At 62.7% G+C, this 15,167-nt stretch overlaps 1 protein-coding gene across 1 annotated transcript in view; it reads right to left on the bottom strand.

The window, feature by feature from the left end:
* ADAMTS7 (ADAM metallopeptidase with thrombospondin type 1 motif 7) overlaps nt 1-15,144 on the bottom strand; it is a 49,052-nt gene extending 33,908 nt beyond the window's left edge. The window contains 6 exon segments of the mRNA XM_049614183.1: nt 711-835; nt 1,141-1,224; nt 4,652-4,848; nt 5,777-5,942; nt 7,427-7,782; nt 14,854-15,144. Of these exon segments, the coding sequence (XP_049470140.1) occupies nt 711-835; nt 1,141-1,224; nt 4,652-4,848; nt 5,777-5,942; nt 7,427-7,782; nt 14,854-14,944 (1,019 nt within the window). The 5' untranslated portion in view covers nt 14,945-15,144.
* Nucleotides 15,145-15,167: the final 23 nt, after the last annotated feature.

The raw sequence follows: 15,167 nt of genomic DNA, 5'->3' as shown, positions 1-15,167 counted from the left end.
GGGGGGGAGGGGGAAGTGAGGGGGGAGGGGGCACCTCCTCACCCCCCCTCGCTCCCCACTCGGACATCGTGCCGCAGCAGCATTCACAGGGGACACCTACTTGTGCCTGGGGAGCAGCCCCGTGCACAATTTTGGTTACTGTCCCCGTGAAGAGCGCAGGGACAGACCCTGAACAGACCTGGACCCCAGTGGGGGAGGGGCCCCGGCTGTAAAACCAGGCCGAGAGCTCCTTCAAGGGACCACTTCTGTCTCCAGACTGTGGAGGTGGAGGCAGGATCGCACACGTGTGGCAGAAGCATATAAGCTACACACGCACGCTCGTGCACACTCAGGGGCAGGGACACCGGGTAAAACCTGAGCAAGTCTGTGGACTGCACGGGCATCCACGTCCTGGTCGTGGTCTCCCGCTATGTTATCTCGGATGCCGGCACCAGGGGCACCGGGGGCACCGGGGGCACCGGGGGCACGGGGCCTGCTTCGGACGGTTCTGGGAAAACCCACAAGAGCTCCCCAAGTGCTGATGGAACCCAGGGTCCAGCCAAAGGTGTGTGCGCTCCCCTAACACGGGCTCCGGGGGCAGGGCCGTGTCCGCACCCCGCCGGGGTCAGGCAGCACCGCCCTCCAGAGCAGGCCCCCGCTGGCCACGTTGCCCCCCCCCACCAGCCGGCGGCCCCCCTGGCCGTGTCGCGCCCCCCAACAGCTGGCGGCACCTGGTGAGCAGGATGGCGGTGTCGTGGTGCAGCGGGTGCGCGTCCCCCTTCATGTTGATGCTCTTTTGCCACTTGCAGAAGCTGCGAAGGGTGTTGTCCGCGTGGTGCGTGACCTTCAGGTCTTCCTGGGGGCAGAGAGGGCAGCGCGGGTCCCTCCCCTGAGCGCCGGAGGGCCAAGCCCCATTCTCCTCCTCCTGTCTCCAGGAGACAGAGGCCCGGTCCAGCCTCCAGGGACCACCCCTCCCCACAGGCCCATCCTGGGGGGCACCCGATGGAGGGCCGGCCGGGGACCCGGGGGCGACGGAGGACACCGCCCGGGCCACGGAGGCCCGCCGTGCCCTTCCACACGGGGCCCCTCGGGTGACGGACCAGGAGGGCTCTGGCGGCCGATGCCCATCGCTGGGCAGCCCGCGGCCACGTGACCTCTCACCTCCTCATCCTCCAGCAGGACGAGGCGCACGATGGTAATGTGGATGGGGTTCCCGATGCTGGGGTCGTGAAACAGGCCGGCCACCTGCCCGAGAAAAGAGGGGGGGGGGGTCAGCCCGCCAGCCTGCAGAGAGGTACCAGACAGCCACTGCCTACCTCCGACCACCCACGTCCTCACACGGGGGAGCTCACGCAGCGCACCCACACGGGAACGTGCCCGCACCTGCACACACACCGCAGAGTCTGGACAAAAGGCCGGCCCAGACCCAGGCCCGTTCTGGGCACCAGTGTGGGATCTGCTCACCCAGCTCACCCACCCCAGGGCCCTAGTTTGCCTCCTCTGTCTTGGGCTGGGAGGCCCCGCAGCCTCTTCCTGCCCTGGGTTCACCAGGACCAGCATCCCAGGACTGAGTCCCCCCACGAGGCAGGAGACGCGGGCCGGGACTAGAGAGGGGGCTCGGGCAGGCACAGGCCCCCAGAGTCTCCCCACTGCCCCACACTCACGTTCTCCCTGGGGCACAGCCGTGGGGCCAAGACGGCAGGCGCAAGCTCTCGGAGGCCCCACGGCTGCACGGGGGCTCCCCACCCAGTCCCAGGAAAGGCCGCCCCCAAAGACGGAAGGTACGCGAAGGTGCAGGGAGATGGGTGGGGGAAGCTCCCTCAGAACAAGAAAGAGGTCAGCCTGCGACAGGCGTCAGGTTCCCAGCTGGCAGAGACGGCGGGACAGGCCAGTCATGAGTTGGCTTCCAGCAGCTTCGTCAAGAAAAAAGAGATTTTGATAGAAACGGACAAAACACACACTATCAAGAGGACACAAAAGCCCATTAACAGGATACATTGTTTTTTGAGAACCCAAGGTGCCTCCGTCCACCTCCGTGCACCGCCCCCTCCCCAGCATCATCTGTGCACCGCCCCCTCCCCAGCATCATCCGTGCACTGCCCCCTCCCCAGCATCATCCGTGCACTGCGCCTGTCCCCAGCATCAACCAATTCCACCTCCTGGATGCTCCCTACATCCACCTCCAAGGCCACGGCCCAGCCTGAGGCAACAGCCTCTCATCTGGCCAGCTGTAAAGGTCTCCTCCAGCCTCACAGTCACCTGCCACTGAAATGCAAACCCAGTAACCGTGCCCTTGCTTAAAGCAGCAAGTGGGTCTTCCTGTCCACAGGGTGGAGACAAAAGTCCCAGTCCCGCCCCACATGCTGACGGCCCCTCCGTCCTCACTCCCTGGTCCAACCACTCCGGCTCTTTCAGAAGCCCTTGATTCTCCATACCACAGGGCCTTTGCAGATGCTGTGCCCTCGGCCTGGAATGCTCTCCCTCTCGTCTTTCCCAAGTTCTGTCCTCCCGTCTCCAGCTCTCAACCCTCGAGCACATCTTCGGGGAGCCTTTCTTCTGCCAGACACTCCCAAAGCACGTGAATGTGTCCTTCCTAGCAGCCCCTCTGCTGGCCTTCAGATTCCTCAAGATGACGGTTTCGCTGACATGGGTCTCCTCGGCCCCGCGGGGTCCGTGTGGGCCCTCTTTCAGCCCAGTGACCCATCTAGCACCTGGCGTGACGGGCATTCAAGAGCTTTTTGAACAAAGGAATGAATCTTGGGCACCTGCTAAAAATTTCCGATGCCTTGTCTCATTCTAAAGAATTCGCAGAGGATGAGAAAAGCACTTTGAAGGAAGTCAGGAGTCTTCCCTAGACCACAGGCAGCAGGTCCCAGCAGAGGGGCCTGGAGGGCGAGAAGCCCCTAAGCTTCTGCCAAGACCGTCCCGACAGCTGGCCTCCCGTGTCCCGAGTCAGGGCTGCGGGCAGCTCCGGCCACCACCAGGTCCTTCCCTTGGCACGTATGACGCCTCTGCCCCCCAAGAGGTATAGACCCCAGATAGAGGCAGAGAAGTATAGACAGAGCAACAACGGCAGGACCGGAGGGAGGCAGTTGTCACCGGCCGACCCACTCAGCCAGTGAGTGTCTGCGATGGCCTGAGGTCGGTACCGGTGTTTCAGCCGGATAAACGATCCCCAGGAGGTCCAGCCCAGCTCTGCTGCGGGCTCGGAGAGCAAGCCTGGGTGGACTGTGGAAGACCTGGGGGTTGCAGGTGACCACAAGCTTCCAGTGAGCTGACCGTATGACACAAGCCATTCAGAAAGGGGCAGGCGGGGAACTTGGCTTGCGATGCTTGGAGCAGACCCACCCGAGCTCCCACACACAGGTCTGGGTCTGGCACAGAGGGCACACTGACAAACTGGGGCCCGCAGGAGGCCTGAGTACACAGTGCGGCTGCCCTGAAGGTGGCGGTGGGGCTGAAGGGCAGGTGCTACAGCAGCCACACCAGCAGCAGCGGACACGTGCCAAGCCCGACGTGTACAGTCCTTGTACTGAGAGCCTACCTGCAGTATATTGCTTAATCGTCTTACTTCTAAAGTAGGCATGACCGTCCCCATTTACAGGTAGAGCAACTGAGGCTCTAAGACAGGGTTCACCTGGGCTCAGAACCCAGGTTTGCCCCAAAGCCCCTGCTCTTAATTTCGGAAAATTCTCAACACATATTAGCTTTGAAGGCTTTGAGAAGTCCCGCAGTAAACAGGTCTGTGTTCCTTTCTGTTAACCCTTCTTGCCAAACTTCTTCAACCGTGGCACCTTTTTTTCACAGAACACTTATCAGCATCTCAGAATAAGTCCTCCCTGGAATACGCTTTGCGACATGCTACAAAGAGGCAGAGTTTCCCGGAAGGGAACCTGTTCTTGTGCACCCGTCACTTTATCTGGGGTAGAGCTGGCACTCGGCCCAGCAGCGCTAAATAAACAAACACCTGCTCCAGAGAGAAAAGGGAGGGAAGTTCTCCCCACCTCCGCCACGGCTACCCCATCCTTCTGGCAAGCTCTGGCCACCACAGCCATCTCTGGACCCAGAGGCACAGACCTGAGCCCCAGCCCCATCCGTGTGACTGTGAACATGTCCCTTGGCCTCTCTGAGCCTTTCTTCCCTCACCTATGAGATGGGGGTGAGGCTCAGACAGGGCAGTGACTACAGGAGACCGAACAGGCCGGTGTTCCCAAGGCTGCAGCCATCACCCACGGTTCAGCCCTTCTCAGAGGCTGCTGCATGCCCCCCCGTGTCCCTGCCAGCCCCTGCAGCCTCCCCAGGTGACTGGCGCTAATGGACTCATAGGGGTCCCCTCTCTGTCCCGACCAGTGCTTGAGCTGATCAAAGGCCAGTGAGCGTGAGGGCCAGACCCCCCTCCAGGATGGGGCTCACACAGTGGATGCCTGTGTCCTGTGAGCCTGCACAGGGAGGCAGGAAGGAGCCAGGCCCTGGGCCAAATGGCAACCCTTCACCCAGGAGATGTCCACCAGCCACTAATGGACCCGACAGCCTGGGGTCCGCCCTCCCACTGCCTACAGCACCCCGACCGCCCCCCCCCCCCCCCCCCCCAGCTCCCCGGCCCCCCCGCCCCACCCCCCCCCGCCCCCCAGCTGCCCAGCCCCCCCACGCCTGCTGCCCTCCGCAGCCTCACCATGTTCATGATGGTCAGCACGTAGCTCTCAACCTGCGGCTGCCCGTGGTACTCTACCATCTTGGTGTCCGCGACCACCAGGGTCTCCACCCACTTCTCCCTGCTGACCGAGCGCTGATGCAGACGCCTCGGGCGCTGCCGACGCCACTGCTGCCGCTGCTCCCAACGCTCTCGCCGGGCCTCCGGCTCCGTGGACGCTGTGGGCCCCAGGCCGGGTGGGGGTTAGCTGCCAGCAGCCTGGCCCAGGCCGTGCCTCTCCGGGGCCTCTCCTCAGCGCTGGGGTCACAGGCAGCAGCCTGGACTCCCCTCTGTGGCTCTGCCCGGGACCTGTGCCGTGTGACCCTGACCCGGTCACTTCCCCTCTCTGACCCTGAGCATCCCTGCCTACAAACAGGAATCAGCCGAACAGCCACAGAAGCTGACCTCGGGGGGGGGGGGCAATGAAACGGGGGACAGGAACACACAGTGAGGCAGCTCCTGGGCCCCTAGCCCCAGGGGGCTGGTGCATCCCAGCACACGCGGTCCCCAGGGCCCAGCCCGCTGCCTGGGAGACCCACTGCACTGTCCCAGGCTGACCCGGATCAGAAGAGACAGCACATCTACGAAGCAGGAAAACCAAGGCCCAGAAGCATGGCCGGGTATCTGTTCCAACCAGTGGAGTCCCTGAGCGGCGGCACCTTCCGAGGCTGGCGTGGCGGCCAAGCAGTCCCCCAACCCGGCAGCCCACGGCAGGCGGCTCCCTACCTGGACTGGCCAGCACCGTGGCCGCTCTGAAGAAGAAGGGCTGGAGCTAGGTCCCCAGGGACAGAGAGGAGTTATTCTGGGCGGGGACCAGTGTGGGGAAGGGCGGGAGGTTCCTGGCTAGCTGCCCTGGTGGGCCTGGCCAGGCAGCGGGTGAGGAGGTGGTGAGAGGGGTCAGCCCAGGGCATCAGCTGGGGCAGGCCTGGAAGGCAGAGGCCTCAGGCCGGAGGCACATTTGGAAGGCACAGGCTGTGGTGATGTGTCTGTCTGTCTGCGTCCCTTTGGTCCGAGGGGAGGTGTGCATGGAGAGGTCGAGAGAGGCTTCTGGAAAGAAGCTCGGTGCTTCCAGGCCCATCCCCTTCCCCGGGCAGGAGAGGACCATACCTGCTACCCCGCAGGTGCCGGGAGCTCTGGAGCCCCCCAGCTCCGCCCCCTTCTCTGGGGCTTGGCGCTTATAGACCACGTGGGGCTGGGCGTGGCCAGGACGAGCGGGCACACCCTCCAGGGGCTCGATGAAGTAGTCCTCGTTGGAGAGCCGAAACACACCTGTCTGGGAAGAGGTGCAGCCTCACACGGAGCGGATGAGCACTCCCGTCCCCACCGGTCCCGGAGGCCGTGCTGCCCGCCGAGCCCACGCTGCTCCCAGCACCCGGCTGACCCCGAGCGCGCGTGCGTCTCCCGCTCTGGGCCTTTGTTCACTCCGGACCCTCCGCCTGGCACGTCCTTCCCGGCCGTTTCACACCAAGGGCCTGGGGGCTGAGCCCCGGAGCCACCAGCCTCCGAAGATGCCACACACGCCCACCTCGCCCCCCCCCCCCGCCCTGTTGGGAGGAGACGGGAGCACCCTAGATCTGAGATGGCATCTTCCGCGCGGTCCCAGACGGCCGTCTTGAGTCGGGCGGCCCCGGGGCCAGCACCCAGACCATTTCCCAAACGGCCGTCTTGAGTCGGGCGCCCGGTACACCCAGGCCACTATCCATCTCCCCTGCGTGCCAGCCATTGTGTCGTCTCAAAGCTGGCCTGCAGCCCACTCTCCCGGAGGTGATGAATCACTCCAAGTGCAGCTCTCCCCACACCCCAGCCACGGAGATGCTCAGTCACCAGGACATCCCACTCCCTGGCCCCAAGGCCTTCGGAGAAGGGAAGCCCGGCAGGCGTGTCTTGGGCACATCCGCCGCATTCAGAGAGGCCCTAAGAGGGAGGGATTTGGGGAAGTGTCTTTGGGCAGCCGGCCACCTCCTGAGGAAGCTCAGGGCTCCGGCAGGGAAGAGGGTTTCACCCCCCCACTGCCCCACCCCGCAGCTCCCTCCACGGCACCAAGTGTGCCCCTGGGGCTGTGCAGGGTCGAGGTGAGCCCCGCGTGCCAGAGAGTGCCCCCCCGCCCCAGAGGGGCTGCAGACCCGGGTGTGAATGCGGACTGCAGCACCGGCTAACTGGGTGGCCCTGGGCCAGTCCGTCTCCCCGCCTGCTTCCTCATCTGTTAATGGGAATGACACCCGTATGAACAGCTGCTGCGGATCCAAGGAGATTAGCGAGAAAGGGCAGGAGCCTAGGGCCTGATGTGTGGCAGCTGTAGCGTGGGCTCTCATTAGGCGGGTCCTGCTACTGCCCGTGGCTCCTCCTGAGCGACCTCAGCTGAGGACCGGGGGGAGGGCAGAGCCGGTCACCTAGCCCAGAGCACTGGGGGTCCCCGCGCACCCCAGCAGAGGGAGGCGACCACGTCCACCCAAAGGCCTGCTCCCCCGGGGGGTGAAGGTGAGGCTGCCTGTCCAGGAGAAGCACAGCCCAAGCGGCTGTGGGGGAGCAGTCCTAACTGAGGCCGCCAAGGAGCAAGGACTGCGCGGTTCGAGGAGCTACCTGGCCTGCACAGGGATTCTCCAAGTCCGCTCTCTGCACCGGCAGAAACGGAGGCTTCGGACACTCACCCCCACCCTCCGAGGCTCTGTCCTAACAAGGCCTGCGGGCGCTCTGGCTCCGTTCAGGATTGAGCCCCGCCATCCCGGAGGACCGGCCGGGACTCCCGCGCTCACTCACCAGCCCGTCGCAGGCGCTGATGGCCGCCAGGCCGCCCTCCAGCTCGGGGTCCTGCACCTCGCCGAGCAGGTGGCAGGCGGGCGCGCGGGCGCGGATGTGCGCGCGCCCCAGGCCGCCGCGCCGCCGCGTCTCGCTCACGAAGCCGGGCGCCAGCAGGTGCGCGTTGGCCGTCAGGTTGAAGCGCAGCTCGCGCCCGCGGTACTGCAGCTCGTAGAAGGCGGGCGCGGCGCGGCGCGCTGACACGTCCCGCTTGCGCAGCGCGCGCGGCCACAGCTCGTACGACAGGAAGGCGCCGCCTGCGTCCACGCGCACCGGGTGCACCACGTCCAGAGCCGCGCGGCCGTCGGCGCCGCTCCCTGCGGGGAGAAAACCGGCTGCGGTCGGGGCTGCGGGGCACCTGCCCGGCCCGCTCCTCCACCCGGGTCACCGCGACGACCTCCGGCGGGCCCCCTCCCCTCGTCTGCGTGCGGCGCAGCGGCCAGAGGAGGCCCGCCTCCGCCCCAAACCCTGCAGTGGCCGCCTCCAAAAAAGGCAGAGCTCTGGCCAGTGTGGCCCCGGGCAAGGTTATTCCTCAGTCTCACCTTGGCTACACCTGCCTCCCTGCGGTTCCCGCCCCACCCCCGCCCCCATGCCGCACTGCCGCCCCCTCCGGGTGGAACACGCTGCCCTGCCCGCTGCCTGTTGTGCAGGTTGTGCAGCAAGACCGAGCCTCGCCTCGAAGCCCCCGCTCAAAGGTCTCACTGCCGCCTCCCCTGACCACTTTGTTTTAAAAAGGCAACTCCCTGCCCCCCTCTGTCCCTGCTTCCCCCCCACCCCGCCTTTTTCCCCACAGCACGCAGGGAATACCATATGCCTTGTTTCAATTTTTTTTCTATTTTCTCCCAATGCAAACTCCAGGAGGGCAAGAAGCTCTCCAGTCTTTGTTGAAGACTTCACGGGCCCAGAGTGTCCTAGGACTCTGAGCAGTTAAGACTTAGTTTCTCAGTGAGTGAGTGAATCTGTAGATGGGAGTAATAACCATTTGCACCCTAAGCGCTGTTGGGAGGGTTAGTGATCTGAACCACTTGAACCACCCCACACAGCAGTGCCTGGCCCGATGACCACACCTGCCAGCAATTACGATTAGGGGGGATCGTATAGCCTGGTGGACTTTAACATGCGCCCTCAGGTGCCGGAGGGTTCTGCACGTCCCTCCAGGCCTCCTGCGAAGGAGAGATGGAGGAAGACCACGCAGATGGGTGGCCCCCATTTGAGCAGAGCAGCTCTGGTTCATTTGAAGAGAAGGTTCCAGACCTGGAAGACATCTGTCCTCTCCGATTTCCCGCTAACACCAGATTCCTAGCCTTTTTTGCCACACACCCCTTCTCAGAATGTTTTCAAATGCATAAGGTGCAGATGAGTGCCAAGGAAACCGATCATATTGAAACACAGTTATCAGAATAATTTTAGAAGTGGGATATAGAATTACGTGCTCCTTTGTGAACGCATTAAACAAGATCTACGGGCAACTTTTATGGTGATTTTGAAGTGACAACCTTATCTCAAGATACCTGCAACTGTAATGAGACAGAAAAGTGTTTTGGTTGTTTGCCTCGGTAACAAAGCCACAGGTGCTGCTAATGCCACTGTACTTTGGTGCTAATATGCATAATTGAAGGAAATGCAAACGGAGGTAAAAAGCTTGAAGATATAGTATCTTCCCATCCAAGTTCATGGATCCTTTCCATTTTGCCCATGTCCCTGGGGCCGCAGATTCCAGGACACCTGCAGTAAAGTCTCCAGGCTGCTTCTGAAGAAAGCAAAGGGAGGTTCAGAGAAGCGCACAACCGGCCTGAAGCCACACAGCCAGAGTCATCGAGCCGGGACTGGGCTCCAGGTCTCCCAGATGGCTTGTCTCTTCGGGAACACTGTTCTACCTTCTCAGCGGTCTGTCCCCTCCTGGGCCTCTTTCCTCATCACTAACATGAAGGAGTTGTGCTACATCAAGTTGTTCAAACTTCTTTAGCTACCAGACCTAATCTGCAAAAGAAATCTCGTGTGGACACATGGACACAGCAGAGTGGCGCCATGGCAGGTGGGGGGCAGGGACCCTGGGGCTGAGGCTCTTGTCCTCTTTTGGCTCTCTGCAGTTTCCAGGCTCGGAGGAACAGTCAGGAAAGTGGCCCACCGGAGTGTGTCTCAGGCCTATGTCCTGCTCTGACCAACCGGGCGTATGCCCAGCTCCCCAGAATCCCAGCTGCTCAGGACAATGACCCCTAGGGCCACAGGCATGCCCGGACACCCTGCAGATGTCCCACCAAGGCTCCCTCTGTGGCTGCCGGGGAACCCAGCCCAGAGCCGCATCCCGGCCAGGCTGCAGAAACCCTCTCGCCCGGGTCCTGCCAGACCACGTGCAGAGTGCCCCGCACACACATCGGCAGTGTGCCCCTGCAGAGGACATGCCCCACTGCCCACAACCGCCAGGCGGCCGGCCCTCAGGGTGCAGCCCAAGAGCACATGCTCAGGCGAGAGGCGGACGCGCCGGGTGACCCTGTGTGGTTCCGGGCAAATCTTCCCTCCCCGATTCCCTGGAGGACACTCGTGCGAGGATTTTCCGGACTTCTCGGGTAAGAATTTGTTAGACACGAATTCCCAGGCCCCGTCCCAGACCCACTGAATCAGCATCTCCAGGAAATGCGACTAGGAAGCTGGGTTTTCCCCCAGAGCCTCGGGGGACTGCCATCGTCAGGGAAGTTGGACGACCCTGCACCGGGAGTGCACTTGGTCTAACAGCGGCCACACCTGGAGAGCTTGGAAAGACTGAAGAGTACAGAGGCTGGGATGGCCCAGAGACCGATTCCATAGCCCCAGAGCTCTGGACCCCTCACTCTGTGTTTTCCTCATTTTCCCGGGCCTTCCAGGGACTCTGACGTACTCATCTCGGAGGCTGACCTTCGGAAGCCTGGGGTCGGCACTTTGAGGAGGGAGACTCCTTCTCTGACGTCCAACGAGGGCCTTGGGGACTAGAGCTTCCCAACCACCGCCTGCAGACTTGTTTTCTGTCGGTTTATTGATCTTGGTCGTTCATTTTGGCTTCCACAAATATTGGAAATATTTAATCAGTTGCCTATGTTTAAAAGTTACGCGATACTGCACAAAGTCTCAGTTTTCAGCTTTCCTGGAAAAGCCTGGCCATCTATCCCCATCAGGCCTAAATCCCCACGTGGCAGAAGTGGCTGGAGTCGAGCAGGGAGCCCCCCTGGGAGAGGGCCCGTACCCCCTCCAGCGGCCTGCCCCATGGCCCCCTGCTGTGTCCCCAACTGTAAAGGTAGGGTCCTCTGGCCTCACGGTTACGTGCCTCTCAATGACCAAAGAACTGAATTTCTAACAACAACGGGAAAACAAGAGAGAGCCCGCCCACCGTGTTTGCTCACTTGCCCTAGTGTGTGGCATTTGGGGTGGCGCCACTGACTGCTCATTGCGAGGGAGCGGCGGGTGCTCCAAAGTCCAGGAAAATGCAGAGGACACCGTCCTCCCCCTCAAAACAGAGACCCGGCAGAGGGCACTCGTCCTCACCCCTGGCCCCGTGCTGAGATGGGCCCCAGGCAGGGGAGGGGACGCCTCATGGGCGGAGGGAGGAGGAAAAGTCTCATTGGAGAGGGCAACATATGAGGTGGACCCACGGAGGGTCGTGGTAGTGGGCGCCGTGTGACGGACCCCGAGAGTACAAGGTGCCACGGGTGTGGGCAACACAAGACGGGAAGCTCGGCCACGCACGCGTTTTGTACAATGGGACGATGTAGTGAAAAAATCGTGCACGGCCAAGAACGCGGCTTGGAGCACAGAAAGGTTCAGGCCGCAAGCCGGCCGCTTGGCGGCCGTGTGACCCGGGCAGTCGCCATCGTGCTGAGGCTGGCCTGGCCCTGCTCACCGGCGCGGAGAACCCAGGTCGGGAACGGAGGGAGGGGCGCGGGACAAAGGTGGGCAACGAGACAACTACATGCCAAGGTCTGAAGCGGCTCCCGGGCTCGGGCAGTCACGGCCGAGGCCACGAACGACCGGCTGGAGGTGCAGGTGCGCGGTGCCGGCCTGACGCGCTCACTGCCCCACGGAACCGCAGCCGCACTGCACACCCGCAGACGTCCGGAGCTCGCATGTGATGGGGGAGTCTGAAGCGGTGCGGAGAAATGGCCCCAAGGACTCCAAACAAGTGCCCCTGGGGAGGGAGGATCCGTGTGTCCTGGGATGGGCGGTCCCGTTAAGAATCCCTGCTCTAGACCGTGGGCAAACACCGCAGGACAGAAATTCAAGGTGAGTTATACAGAAGCAGTCTGTTAAGTTCGAAACTGCGACGGGGACCAAGCAGAGAGGCACGCAGGTAACCGGCTCGAGGGTCAGCGTGTGCCAGACCCAGACGCCACCCGCGGCTGTCAGCCCACGGGGGAGACACTCCAGCATCAGGTCTGTTTCTCCATCTGCGAAATGGGTATGATAATCGTCACACCTGCTCTCTCTGCCTGTGGGAGAGTCCCCTGGGCTCACACGCAGGTGCTGAGAACGGGACGTGGCACACACAGAAAACAGAGCTAAGTTGTAACTGAAAATTAGCAAGAGACGCTCTGAAGCATACTCCGCAGAGAGAGAGGGAGACACAGAATCGGAAGCAGGCTCCAGGCTCCCAGCTGTCAGCACAGAGCCCGACGCGGGGCTGGAACTCACCGACTGTGAGATCATGACCTGAGCTGAAGTCGGATGCTCAACCGACTGGGCCACCCAGGCGCCCCAAGAAAATACTTTTTAATCAAAAAAGAAAAATAGGGGCTCCTGGGTGGCTCAGTGGATTGAGCATCGGACTCTTGGTTTCAGCTCAGATCATGATCTCGTGGTTCTTGAGTTCGAGCACCATGTTCTCGGCACCAGTAGTGTGGTCACTGCTCGGGAGTCTCTCCCTCTCTGCCCCTCCCCTGCTCACGCTCAAGCTCGCACTCTCTCTCTCTCTCTCAAAATAAACTTTAAAAAAAAAAAGCAAAAAGAAAAATATTTCTAGGAAGCTATCACTTTGGCATAATTTTTATCTTCTTCTTTTGTTCTGCATAATTATTTTTGTAATTAACTTTATTGTTTTGCCATTAAAATATGTCATAAAGGGGGCAAAGTGTGTTATAAAACAAATAACTCTTTCACGGTCTCCTAAAGCCGACCCCTGGCAGAGACCTGGTGGCTGAAGCGAGCAGCACCCAGTGCCGGCAAGGGGAAATTGCGGGGTCCAGTCTTAGAAGGCACGCGGGTGCACGGGCACTGGGCAAGGGGATGGGTGTGGGCACTGTGTAGGAAGACGGACGGCCACTGGTTCACGGCCAAGTCCCTCCTGCCAGGTCAGGAGCTCTGTTCAGGGTGTTACATACTTTGAATACCATCCCTAGGTGACAGAACTGTCACTTTGCAGCTTCTACCAGAGAAATGCCAACGCGGTGTTTGCCGTCACCTCTCTCTCAGGAACCAGAGTGACGGTCCAGCCCTTCAAACGACCTGACCCGAAGCTCATGCCAAAGATAACAAATAACCAAGGTGTGTGGTGTGCGTGTGGATGTGGGGGAGACAGATGCCGTCCTCCTCAGGTCGGCCTGCGTGTGCCCGGCACACACGCACGTACACGCACACACAGCCCACGTGTGCAATTCAGCACTGCTGGTGGGGACATTACCAGGCCCCAGTCCCACCAACCCCAACAAATCCCTTGATTTGTCACAGGAGAAATAATCAGGGTACAGCTTCCTAGAAGTGTGTCCAGGATATGCCCTCTGGTCTCAAAGAAGGTCGTGTGCCGCCGGGAGAGTCTAGGACCTCTGGACAGCTCCAACGACAGTGAGATGGCTCAGCTCGGCAGCCCAGGGCTCAGGCACCCCGAGTTGGGGCAGAACGGGGAGGCCCCCTGTCATGTACCCGCGGGGACACCAGAATAGACATTCCACCCAGGGGTGGGGGGCACATTGGGTGGGAGAAGCTACCTGCCCTGCGTCCACTGCCAAATGGCAGGTCCAAAGCACAGGACCCACCAAGGTCTCCCCGGTCTTCCTGGGTCTCTGTGACATTAGCGAAAATGGCCACCACACGGTAGTCAGTCACTCTGCCCTGTGCTAAGCAACTGACATTCAGCATCTCAGTCCTGCCAAGAACCGGGGGAGGCAGACCCCACTGTCCCCACTTAACTACAGCCCGGGAGGGGCAGGAGGCTGGCCAAGTTTATCCATGGGTCTGGCTTCCAGTGCAAGTGGAGAACGTTCCGACTCCCCACTCCTCTCACAGCTGCCGGGGTCCTGGACCCAAGTTCCCTGGGCCAAGGGGGTCCGTGTTGCCTCATCCCCATCATCTGGTCAGTTCCCATGGGTCCCCGCTCTGAGCAGGGGGGTAAAGGACTCACGCAGTAGCTAAAGGGCCAGACTGGCAGGCCACCCTCCTCTCTGAGCCTGTCCCGCATTGTCACCTGCCTTGCAACACTCTTGCAGGACTGATGAGAATTAAGAACCTCATTAAATATTTGCTCCCTCTACACTCCACACGCGCTGCTAGAGGGAACCTCCCTGAAACCCTGCTTTCATGAGCTACTCCCCTCAACGGCTCCCCAAAACTTCTAAGATCTGATTGAAATGCCTCCTCCTGCACTCCGGCCCCGGACGCTTTTCCAAGGCTGCGGCATCCCCAGCACGCAGGCCCCATGCAGCCCACGCCCCGCCGCGGGGACGCCCCCCCCCCCCCCACGACCCGAAGTTCATCCATCCCCAGTCCCTCCGGGCTCTGGCCTCTCCTCCCCTACAAAGCTCTTCCGACCGCTTGGCCCGCATGGCTCTCTCCCGGCTATCCGACCGGCCCCCATCAGCGCTCCCTGGGCACACGGCCAGGGGTCCCCTAGACCCTCGGCTCCGAAACTTCCAGGCCGGCTGCCTCGGACGCCTGGAGCTCCGCGGCCGAGCAAGGACCTGGACTCTGGCCAGAGGCTCGTCGGAGGCAAGCCGGGCGGGGCAGGGAGAGCCGAGCCCAGGGCCGGGAGAGAAGCTCCCCTCCGCTCCCCTCCGCTGCGCCCGGGCGCCTGCACTCGGGGGAGGGGAGGCAGGAAGTGCTGGGGGCGCGCGAGCTGGGACCCCGCGCCACCGACCCCGCGCCCCGGCCCGCTGCGTGTCGGCGGGGTGCTCCGCGCACCAGGCGCCGACGAGGCTCCACGCCGGGCCCTCCGCGAGCGGACCAGACGGGGGTGGGGGGGCCCGCGCCGTGCGCCCGAGGGCAGAGGGGCTTCCTCCGGGCACGGGCGGGGGGCCGCCGGCTGCGCGGCCGTAGAGGGCGACCAGCGGCGCGGCTTGGCCCCCCGACCTCCCCCCCCCCCGGTGCCGAACACCCGGGCCGCGAGAAGAGGGGGGCGCGGGGCCGGCCGGCGGGGAGGAGCGGCCACCCACCTGGTGCGGGTCCGGGGTCGCCGGGCGCCACGGCGCAGAGCAGCAGGAGCAGGGGGCGCAGCCGCGGCGCGGGGCTGGGGCGGCCGGGCATGGCCGGGGCGGGCGGCGCCAAGGGGGGGCCCCGCGCGCGCGCTCTCGTCCGTCCCGTCCGCTCGCTGCCCGGTCCCGGTCCGGCTCAGGACATGCCGGGCCCGCGCGCCGCTCCCGCGTCGGGACCCGGCCTGCGGCAACAAAGGTTGCAGGGCCCGCCCCCTCGGCGGCGCAGGAGGCTCCAGGGACCCAGAGCCCGACGGCTAGAAGGAAAGAAACTGGTC

Source organism: Panthera uncia, assembly GCF_023721935.1.
Source record: "Panthera uncia isolate 11264 chromosome B3 unlocalized genomic scaffold, Puncia_PCG_1.0 HiC_scaffold_2, whole genome shotgun sequence".
Taxonomy (NCBI): domain Eukaryota; kingdom Metazoa; phylum Chordata; class Mammalia; order Carnivora; family Felidae; genus Panthera; species Panthera uncia.
The sequence above is the reverse complement of the archived record's forward strand: the minus strand, read 5'-3'. Positions and strand labels throughout refer to the sequence as shown.